This window comes from Elaeis guineensis, chromosome 7, assembly GCF_000442705.2.
Source record: "Elaeis guineensis isolate ETL-2024a chromosome 7, EG11, whole genome shotgun sequence".
In the NCBI taxonomy this organism is placed as follows: domain Eukaryota; kingdom Viridiplantae; phylum Streptophyta; class Magnoliopsida; order Arecales; family Arecaceae; genus Elaeis; species Elaeis guineensis.
In genome coordinates, this window is record NC_025999.2 from 209,248 (window position 1) to 220,691 (window position 11,444).

At 46.6% G+C, this 11,444-nt stretch overlaps 2 protein-coding genes across 2 annotated transcripts; one reads left to right on the top strand and one right to left on the bottom strand.

The window, feature by feature from the left end:
* The first annotated feature begins 854 nt into the window (after positions 1-854).
* Positions 855-7,622, top strand: LOC105049241 (guanine nucleotide-binding protein subunit gamma 2). The gene is made up of 4 exons (XM_010928819.4): positions 855-1,242; positions 6,970-7,022; positions 7,122-7,166; positions 7,269-7,622. The coding sequence occupies exons 1-4, from the start codon at positions 1,054-1,056 to the stop codon at positions 7,366-7,368; spliced, it is 387 nt and encodes a 128-aa protein (XP_010927121.1). The 5' UTR covers positions 855-1,053; the 3' UTR covers positions 7,369-7,622.
* A 1,033-nt stretch (positions 7,623-8,655) lies between these two features.
* Positions 8,656-11,017, bottom strand: LOC105049242 (leucine-rich repeat extensin-like protein 2). The gene has a single exon (XM_010928820.4). It carries the CDS (start codon positions 10,896-10,898, stop codon positions 8,763-8,765), a length of 2,136 nt encoding a protein of 711 aa, XP_010927122.1. The 5' UTR covers positions 10,899-11,017; the 3' UTR covers positions 8,656-8,762.
* Positions 11,018-11,444: the final 427 nt, after the last annotated feature.

Sequence of the window (11,444 nt, forward strand, 5' to 3'; positions counted from 1 at the left end):
AGATATCATGAAGCAGTAGATGGATTTTTAGGTACTTCACCTCGTCCTGAATCTAGCCGATAATACGTTATCTTTTTAATCGGTAACTATTATGAAAGATTAAGGTCCATGACGTTATCGTAGATAGTAAACAATAAGTGATATTAATTTGCATACCATATTTCGTTGTAGCCTTTCGGAATTTAAGAAAGATGGTACTAGTCCATGTTCTCTTTGTAATGGTTTAATGCCTGTGATTCTGAGAGTCATCGGCTTGAATCCGACCATAAGTTCGGCATAAGTCCAACCAACTTGTAGGATTGAAATCAAGGATAAGTATCCGAAGATAAATAAAGATCAGGATGGTGTAATACCCACCCCCCACAACAACAGTTTGGCTCAGGGAATTTTATTCGGCTGAGTCGGAAAGGTTCCAAAAAACAGTGCCAGAGAATTTCTTGTTATCTGAATTCCTTCCCGTCATGCCGCACCCATTCGTCTTTGACAGAGAATTCTATGAAAATGATTATTCAGTAAACCGCGTCGGCCGCCTGCTGTCTCCGATCAAATGAAATGCAAAGGCCGTAAGCGCATCCCTGGCCGTTGATTTGTTGCGGCGGTCATCGGACTGCTTGCAGCGCGGGGGAAAAAAAAAAACTTCCTCCAGCGCACGGTCCGTCGATGGTTGAGACAACAACCCACTCGGGGTTCGCTTGGGTAATAAAAAATTGAAAATGAAATGGATGAATTGTTTTCGTCTGTGGTCCCGCTGCGTTTACTAGCCAAGGGACTATAAGCACGCAAATGCTCGAACGACCTGCGTGCGTTTTTGACTGGACCAGGTCTGTTTCACCTACTTTTACTCTACCCTCTCAATGCTCCCTCTTCCTCCCGTAGGTCATCAGGATAATGATGGGAGCACGAGTTCTCGCCGTTCACCCACCTCGTCTTCCTTCATCCTTTACTATTACTATTATTACGATGACTCAGCACGAAGAAGAATCGAAAGACAGACGTGCAAGGAACAGAACATATTGATCCAGATGAGATAGATATACAGAGAGAGAGCAGAGGATGACAACAAGGAGGATGAGACGCGAAGAGGAGGTGGGGGCGATGGGCACGACGGAGGGCAGGAGTCGGGAGGAGGGGGAGGGGCGGCCGCCTTCTCGGCTTCCGATCCCAAGGACAGGAGATTTCTTGGGGAAGCACCGCCTGTCTGCTGCCATAAACCGCCTCGACCAAGAGATCCACTCCCTCCAGGTCCGTTCTCTCTCTCCCCCCTTTTACCCCGACCGACCGACTTCTGTCTTCTAATTCCGTCCCTTCCCTAGATAGGCATCTTAGTTGGGATATCATGTATTGTTGGCTTGAGTGTGAGATGTTCTCCATCGATTCAGACAGGCAGGCAGTCCCTCTGACCCCGCCTTTTTCTTTCTTTCCTTGTTTCTTCTTTCTCCTCCCACATCCACATGGTGCGGTGGTAATTGGACTTCTTGCGCGCGCTCCGCACGCACGCACTATCCCGGTTGAACAATCCACCACGTGTGTCTGGTTTGAAGAATCAGATCCAATGTTTGATCGCATAATGGCGTGCTTCTTTCTGCTCGATTCTTTTGTCCTCATCATTCATCATATTTCTTGGTGACCAGCCTCTACCATGATAGAATAGAATCATGTACTTTGCTTCCAATCAGCATTCAATTATATTCCCTCTCTCTGCTGAACCAAGCACCGAGTATGCTAAGCACACCAACAAGAAGATCGTTGGCCCCTCAACTAATAGTTCGTCTGTTTCTATTTTGGGGTCAATCTAAAAGAAACCTACCAATTTTATTGTCCTAAGCATTTGGGGCTTGGATCGCTATCCCCGCAAACTCACCATCCATAGCAAATTCCGTCATGTGACCTGTCTCAAGCCTTCTGAACCACCGGAGGTGCATTCTGAACTATCTAAATATTGATCATAGAGTTCACTGCACTAGTTCCCTGGCTTGATTTTGACTATGCAACCATCATAATAGCCATACTGATGAATCAACTTTGTCGACGCTAATACTTTCTTGAACTGATAAAATAACTCTCGCTCTCTTGAATTTTCCAGAACACAAACCAATGAAGAATCACATGATTGGTCCGAAAGATAGCCCACCCCTTTTCTTAGTTGAAACCCCTATAGCATTGGATTAGTGGGAGAAAAATGTAGGTTTCAGAAGGCAGGTGTTGATTGAGATAGCCCGCATGGTTGGTGAGGTGGAACTAGCGTTATGCATATCTGAGGTATCTGGGTTTGGATCCAATAACGCCCGGATTTTTTGTGTCATACAAGCAAACAACTAGCAAATGGGATTATTAGAAGTGAAACTTTGAAGTTCTGAATTTTTTTCATTATCCTATTCTGGTTCCTGATCTTGATGCAATACGAAAGAGAAGAAAGAATAAATGACATTGTCTGATTTCTTATCCATGTCTTACAGTACCTTTCTTGGAATTTCAACTAGCAATGAAGAATTATGCCACATTAGATCTGCAACTAGGCTCTTTCTTAGGCCTAAGAGCATGGTTTGCTATACCAATTAGCACCATACAGTATTGTACTGGTACCAAATTAGTACACAGTATTGTACTGTATGGACATTTGGTACATCTCGCTGTCTCGTACCATACCAGATTCCTATACTATAGTAGGATGGTACCGATATAGGGTTCAATACTGAGATGGCAAACTTTGCCACAGAGAGAGAGGCGTCAATTCTTGATTGTGGGTCATGAGTGGTGCTAATATAGGTGGAATCCTAAATACAGAGAGAAAATTCTAGCCATGCTTCGATTCTTTCTAGCCCTATAGTTAGAAATGCTCTATATAAAGGATCGGATGCAGTTGGGGTGGAAAGGGGAAAGTGAGGGGGTGAAGATGGTAGGTTACAAAGGTGAGGATGAAGCGATGGTGAAGGGGGTGGGCAGGGTTGAGGCTAATCGGGGAGGGGGTGAGGATGGAGGGGACTGGAGGAGGTGGACATGGCTAGCTGAGAGGTTGGGTGGCATGCAGGTGAGTTATGTCTAGTTCTAAATAATTAGCATGAAATTGATTCATATTGGTTGGAAGATATGTAGGACCTAGACCTTATCCATCCCACTTAATTCATATTTGTTCATGGCATGCCCTGAGGTGCTTGGTTTAACACTTGGATTTGAAACCGTCACTTTTACTTGCTTGCACATGTGCAGCATATGTATACAATTATGTAGAAGTGCAGACATGGACTCACGTCAAGCATGCGGATGCATGCCAACATACATGTATACATATAGCATAACTAACTCAAAACCAATTGCCTTTGGAATTTATCAATGTCTTGGCCATGGTTTGGCAGTGAAGGGAGGAGAATAAGGTGCAGATTATCAATGGCTTTTATTGAGATGGAGGGTGTGGGCAGAGTGTCACTAGACAATTAGGTTCTGTGTCCATGCTGAGCATGGATGTTGTCGGGGGTGGTACATCACCCATGCCGAAGACACATGCTAGGAGAGGACCCATGATGAAGTATGCCAGGTCATCACCACAACACTGATCGAAGATAAATGAGTACAATCCCAGTGATAGATATATCATCCCAGGGCTGTGAAGAAGCTATATTGAAGGGAGTCATTCATTACACAATGAAGCAATGGAAGATCTCATTTCGGACCTCACCAATCCTCGCTCTCCAACTGATTCTCGCTCTCAGGCCGGTCCTTCGGAATGGAGCTTTCTAATGGAAAATCTTGTCGATCTCGTCTTAGCTGACGATCTTGACTTCAGCCGCTGAGCTTGCCTCCGACTGTCAATTTTAACTCCAATCGTAGGTCCTTAACCACTGGCATCAGGGCAATATCCGAACATCAGACACCAATCCTAGAAAGGACTTGTTTTGTAGGTTTCGTCGTATCAGTGATTCCCAGTCGACTCCAGCCACTCCGACCAGAGCCAGGAATCTACAGCAACAGATGTATATGCCCAAGTGAAGCATTTTTGGTGGCCATAGCTATGTGTGTATGGGAGGATATTGTAGACTTCATGCATGTTATGCATTCGATAGGAAGTATGTGATGAATGGATGTGAACCCATCAACTGAATAAACATTTTTACAAAACATGTTTCCTTGGTTTTTCATTTGTGCAAATTATGAGGTACATCATACACCTCCACTTCTGATTGATAAGCTTCTATCTTTTATAAAATAAAATCATAAGGGGTGTATATAATAGAGAAGGGAGTGCATTTATTTAGGTGAGTTTCACAGCTGACATATAGGAGACCAAAATCATATCCACTTAAGGATGAGCTGTCTTGTCTGAAGCTGGACAGGGTCCATGCCTAACAAGTAGTGCTCTGAAGGCTTTAATACAAAAGTGCCCTACCCTGCATGGGATGTGACTTTGGAGTCAAGACTTTCTCACTTCTAGCCATAAAATGGGTGCAAATGATTTAGTGACCCATATCTAATTCTTCTAAAAGAACACAAGTATACAACCTTGTAGGCACTAGTCCAAATGCACAGATCTACAACTGTAAAGATGCTTATCCCACAAAAACTTACAATGCTCTCTCAGACAGATTCATATGTGTCTATCTGTTTAAATGTCTACAAATACGTGTCTATAAATTCACCTAAATACATGTCTTTAAACATATACTCATGTACATGCCTATCATATGCACCTATGTGTTTTGACATGCATTCCATGCACAAACATGTATAGTACAGGCATAATTATGTATCCATAAGTTACATTTATGTTGCCATTCTTTATATCATCTTGTGTTGTCTCTCTTTTTCATGACTAGTTGCTCCCAGAGTCCTTGTCTGAAAAGAAACCCAGTCGATAACATTATCCCATGTTTTTGGTGTCAATCATCAGCTGCCCATTATTCTATACCCATCTTCCTTAAGTTGTCTGATGCTATGGATGGTAAGCGTGCAACATTAAAGTGGTGAAATTTTCCTTTAATTAACAGGCTTTTTGCTTGTGCATCTTGTTCTTCTCCTACAATGATAATGGAGTAATGGTCCCTCTGTGTGAGCATGTCTTATCGCCATCTTCCTCTAGCTTGAGCTCATTTTTGGCCTCATAGCTTAAGGTCATTGGTAATGTGTCAAGCTCGGGCGTAATAGTTCGATGTTAGTTTAGTCATATGCCAAGACTAGGTGTAGACTCCTCTGCTGATATTAATGCCATCTTGAAGGTGCCACATAAGTTTCAACAAGGACAGTAATTGCTTGCCTTTAAAACCCCAATCTGCATGCTTCTATTAATTTTTGTAGCTGGTATCCATCAGATAATTCACCAATGAGTTAGAAAATGAATATTGGATTCAACGAGTACTCTATCATGTTAATATTCCTCAAAGAATTAATCTGTTAGAGGGATTTGGTGCAGGATGGAAGCTTCCTATAGTGAATTCAGCATAGGTTTATTAAAATGGTGAGGAGATTGTGGGAGGAGAGGTGTAGGGAAGACAAGGAAGCACGAAACAACACTTTTTTCCTTCTACTATTGGTGCTATTAGAGTTTTGAAAGGAAATTGGAGAAAGAGTAACAGGAGAGATATGCTATAAATGCATGAGTGCTTGAGAGTTCATTCTAATATTTCTTTACCAACTTGTTCGAAAAGTTAGTTGAGAGATGGATGTGTTCTGTCTGCTTTTGCAGTAGGTAATATTATGGTGTTAGAGAACTATTTTAGATTGCTAAGAAGTTGGTTAACAATGTACAGATATAGTAGAGAGAGGGAAAAATCATCAAAATCAAGAATAATCACCTCTAAACTTCCATTTCCTCTTTCCTTTTCTATATTCCTTTTGTTATTTGTGGCAAGGACGCACCATCAAATGGTCATTTTTTGTTGTTTTTATGTTTTGGCTGTGCCTTGGCTTTTCTACTTCATCAACGTTAGTGATATATGCTCTCCAATTTCTCTACACTCTAATTCATTTCCATGGCTTAAATGATGATAAAGATCATTAGTCATAACTGAAATAACAATTGTGTATTTGATCTTTCTTTAGACATAAGATGGACAATAGTGTACTTTCCAACTTATTCTTTCTTTTAAAATACTATATTAAAATATCAAAGATTTCTTCTTTTATTTCACTTCTACTGTTTGATACTATGTCACAAATCGCAATATTAAAATATCAAATATTTCTTCTTTTATTTTGCTGTTGCTGTTTGATACTATGTCCCAAATCACAATATTAAAATATCAAAGATTTCTTCTTTTATTTTGCTGCTGTTTGATACTATGTCAATCATCGTCGAAGATCTGAGTATTCCTCTCTCATAACCCATTAAGTTTATAATAACAAACCTCATTTGAAGAAACTTCTTTTCCTTACCGTTAATATCCATCCAGATACAGTAAGACTCTTGTTCTTCCACCTTTCGGTGCATTGGCGTGTGTGACCTGTAATAGTCCCAGAATGCGCATTTTCTATGTGATGTGGCAACAGGGTGTTTGCCCTGAAAGTTCCACTTTCATAGACCTGACAAAACTAGCATTTTGAGGCAACATACACGTAACTTCTGAAGCAGCCAGCACTCATGTGCCGTGCCTAATTGTAGCTCAGGCATCAGCATCACCACTTATAATGCATTGAGATTGGACTGTGTCCAACCTTTCTGCTTAAAAGAAAAAAAAATGGATGAGTGATGCGGTAACTTGGTGTGCAAAGAGAAAGCCATGAATACTTGGGCACTGCATTACGTGGTTCACATGCTTTCCAGAATACCAAACTGTGCACCCTGACATAAAGCAGCCTGTATATCTATGGAAGGCCATGAAACTCTCTGTACTTGAAATAGGTTCGGCAATCTTTTACAGCAGGGAACAGAGACTAGAAGAGATTTCTTTGGATGAGCTTACCTCGATTTTTGAACTAGGGAGATGATCAATCCGTTGATCCTAATATACTTTATGTTTTGCCTGCTTTTTATGCACGCAGGAGGAACTAGACAAACTCGATTCAACAGAGCCTTCCTCTGCAGCATGCAAGGAGTAAGTGAATATTACGGTTTTATGGTCTTGCATTGTTCCTTTACATAATTTCAATCAAATATCTGGTCGCCTGTATTTATGTCCGTGAGAATTCTGCAGGGTTCTCGTTAGCATGGAAGGCATACCTGACGCCCTCCTTCCTGTGTGAGTGTTGCTGTAAATCATCAGACAGTTGATTATGCATCATAGTGATGTTTCCTTATACGTAACTTGGTGATGTTCTTTGTTCCGCTTGCCTATTTTCAGCACCAGAGGCCCAGAGATCGCTGCCTGGAACCGGTGGTTTGAGAGGGTCCGTAGCTCTCATGGTCACAAATGGTGGCAGAAAGGTTCCGATTTTTCTTAATGTTGGTGTCCGGTCATGGATGAAAACATTCACGCGGACATCCCAAGTCAAGTTTTACGTGTCATTCTTCTGACGCCTGGGCTATTCATTCCCGGAGATCCAAACAGACAGAAATATGTCGTGAGCTTGGTTATGTAAATGCTTTCCCCTAAGGGGCATATATTGATTCCCATGAAAGATAAAAGGATGTTAATTTGCATAGATGACACTTGGATATTTATACAGCAGTTTCTCTGATATGCTTTTCTAGTACAGTTCAGGGATTTTATATGTGCTGAGATATTGTCGATTTTCTTCAAGTTTGCGTTGCTGCAGTCTTGTTTTCCAGGTCATTAGAAATTAGGAAGGTGTCGTATGTATCTCTGAAACTGAGTTTAGATCTCGTCGTCCTCAAAATCTCTCTCCTTTTCAAAATGAAATCGGAATCTGCCTAAAATCATGGTAGCCGAAGAGTGACCTATCGCATGGCCAAGAGGTGGTTCCATGGCGAGAGATCATGGACTCAGACTTCGAGATTTGGGCTGCACCGGCAGATTCGTGGTGTACCGGTGGAATCTCCGGCGGCTGCGTAGGGGCCGTCTGTACGGGGTTTTGGGCGCTATGTTTTTTTTTGTCCCCACCGATTGAAAGAAGGGGATATGATAAATCTCCGCCAGCCTGCCTGCCCCTGCTTTCCACGCTGGAGAGGTGGGACCCATATGCTTGATAGATGGAGGATCTCGATCAAGAAACACCCCGTATCGGAAGCGTGTCCATTAGACCTGGTCGAAATAATAATTAGACGTATCTCCGAGTGATGGTAACATGGAAGTCGTGACAACAAAACCGGACTCCACTTGCTGTCGCATTTTCGGAGACAATAAAGAGATCAAGTTAAGGTGTAACGTTAAAAAAAAAAAAAAATCAAGCTAGGCGTGAGATGACAATTTTCCAGCCTCCATATTTTATGGTTTCTCTTTCTTTCTTCTTTTACCACTGAGATGATGCAAGAAGAGGAAAGCGCTTGATGCTGCCGTCCGCTATAATAAATAAAGGAGGGAAAAAGAAATGCGTGAATACTCTAGCGAAAAACTTGAGCACTTATGCTGAATGGTTGGTTCCCTTAATTTATAAATGACATTAGAATGGTTGGCCCCCTTTAAGTTTGCGCTCGCGCACGCATAAATCCAGAAAAGAGAAACCGAAGCATATTAAAAACCCTCTTAGAGCACGAGGACTTTGCCGAGATTCATCGCAGAGGCAACATCCACCAAACTAGATTTTATAGAGATGGAGGTGGCGAAAAGATAAAACAGAAAAGCAAAGAATATTTAGCTGTAACGATCACCGACGAAGGAATTACAGAAAGGAGCTAGAGCATGAAGAGAAAGCGCGCTGCGACCAACTTAAAAAGATCAGTAGTAGGGTATCCCCGGCGGTGGAGGAGATGCATAGGATACCCCTACCACAGGTGGTAAAGGCACGTTCCCGCCACACCCTGATGTCGGCGGCGGTGGAGATTGCCACGGCATCGAACCTGTGGGTGGCGGCAGCTGATGTCGAGCCGGTTCTGGAGATGGACGGACGGGTGGGGTGGGTGTCGGATGACCCGATCCATAGGTTGGTGGAGGAGCTGGCGCTACCCGTGGAATCGGTGGAGGAGGAGAAGGGTGGTCTTGTGGACGCGCCGGGGATCCATGAATGGGCGGGGGCGGGGGCGGGGGCGGTGGTGGGGGTAAAAATTGACGGTTGGGCGGTGGCGGAGGCGGGGTGGGAGTCCGATGCAGCGGTGGAGCTGTCGACGGGCTCGGACGATCAGACGATGGTGGGGGCGGATGAGGAGAGGTCGTTGGAGACCCGACAGGAGGTGCTGGAAGGTACTGATCCGGGGGCGGTGGAGAAGGCAACACGGGGGTGGGATGACGCTTTGGAAACTCGCAGCCAGGCGGAGGAGGAGGTGGCAGCGGCGGCGATGATGTAGAAGCTGGCGGGGGCGGCCAACCACGGTAACTCGGTGGCGATGGTTCGGGGGAGTAAGGAGGCAGCAGACGTGGCGAATGGGACGGAGGGGGGTGGGTTTTCGTGGATGGCGACGACTGGGACTCCGGTGGTGGCGGAGTAGGGGGATGAGGTGTCGGGGAAGGTGACGACTCGGACCCAGGTGGCGGAGGAGGAGGTGGGTGAGATGTGGCGGAAGGCGACGACTCGGACTTTGGCGGCGGCGGTGGCGGAGAAGGGGAGCGAGATGTAGTGGGAGGCGACGACTCGGACTTGGGTGGTGGTAGTGGTGGAGGCGGTGTGCTCTTGAAGTAGCCCCTGTGCGGGCTCGCGAGAGGAGCCGGCGGCGGCGGCGGCGACGGGAACGAATAATTGGTGGCTGGGCTCTTGCCCCCGGCCCAGCACTTGGACTTGGTGCAGTCGAAGGGGCGCGCGGCGTCGGAGGAGCACTGCTTAGGGGAGCGCTGGTCCGGGAGCCCCGGAATGCAGTTCTTCCTGGCGTCGCGCAGCACCTTGCCGCCGGCGCCGGCGGTGGGGCACTGGGGTGGCTGCGATGTGAAGTAGTTATAAGAGTAGGTGAAGTTCTGGAGCCTGGGGAGCTGGCAGACGCCGGCCGGGATGGAGCCGGTGAGGCCGTTGTGTGCGACGTCGAGCTGCTCGAGGCTGGCCATGGAGGCGAGGGAGCCCGGTAGGGGGCCCTGGAGGTGGTTGAAGCTGATGTCGAAGACGGTGAGCTGGCGGAGGAGGCCGACCTCGGGTGGGATGCAACCGGAGAGGTTGTCATTGAGGAGAATGATCTCGTTGAGGGTGGTGGCCATCCGGCCGATGCTGGAGGGGATGCAGCCGCCCAGGTCGTTGTTGGCCAGCACCACCACGGAGGCCGGGGAGGAGCCCAGATTGGTGGGGATTCCGTGCCCGAGGCGGTTGGAGTTGAGGAAGATGGCGTCGAGGGGACGGTCGAAGAGTGCCGGGGGAATGGAGCCTTCGAACTCGTTGAAGCGGAGGTCCAGGTAGCGGAGGGAGGGCAGGGCGAGGACGACGTCCGGGAACCGCCCCACGAAGCGGTTGTTGCTGAGGTCGAGCTCATGGAGGAGGCGGAGGTGGTGGAGGGTGGACGGAACGACGCCGCAGAAGCGGTTGGAGTTAAGGTGGAGGAGGGCGAGGTCGGCAAGGAGGCCGAGCTCGGGGGGCAGGTACCCGGCGATGTCGGCGTGGTTGAGGTCGACGCCGGCGACGACGGTGAGGGAGGGGTCGGCAGGGGAAGGGGCGCAGAAGACGCCGAAGTAGGAGCACACGTCGGGGCCGACCCAGTTGCCAGTCAGGTTCTGGGGGTCGGAGAAGATGGCCGTCCGCTTCCACGTATGCAGGGCAATGTAGGCCTGCCGGAGCCGCGGGTTGGCGAACCTGAGCCCGGGATCGACCACGACGGGGCCACCGGTGGAGCCATCAGCGGCCTCAGCCACCGGAGGGACGGAGAAGGGGCAGAAGGAGCAGCACAGCAGCAACAGCAGCAGGAGGAAACCACGGGGCGACGGATCCATGCCCGTGCCCATGAGCCGACCACCTCTAGATCTGAGAGGAAAATGAAGGAACAGGCTCACATGAATGACACAGAGAGAAGAGAGGAGGAAGAAAAAAAAAAAAAAATCGACGACGATGCCAGGATCAGGGTGATGGCCAGATCGCGTATTGGGATATCTGCCTTCCCTCTCGTTTTATAGATACAGCTATTAAGAAGTACCCTTGTCTTTCGTGTCTCTTTCTCTCTCTGTCACCCGTCCACTGACTGTTGTTATTATTATTAATTATTTATTATCTTCTCTCCCGTGGACGCTGGTCACTGCTGCTTCGTCTAGAAAATATTTTTGAACAAAAGAATTAAAATATTGCCTGGAAGGATTTTTTTTTTAATACTATTGGTTCAGGTTCAATCTCCGCCTGGGGCTGAAGCCCGTTCTCAAAAGATCACCGGTACCCCCGCTTTGGGTCTTGGATTTAAAAGTGGTTTACTTCGCCGGTAGCTGCGATGGGATAAAAAAAGGGACGAGGTACGATCGATCTCACTCAAGGCGTGGGTTTGTGATTGCGTCTGTCCTGCT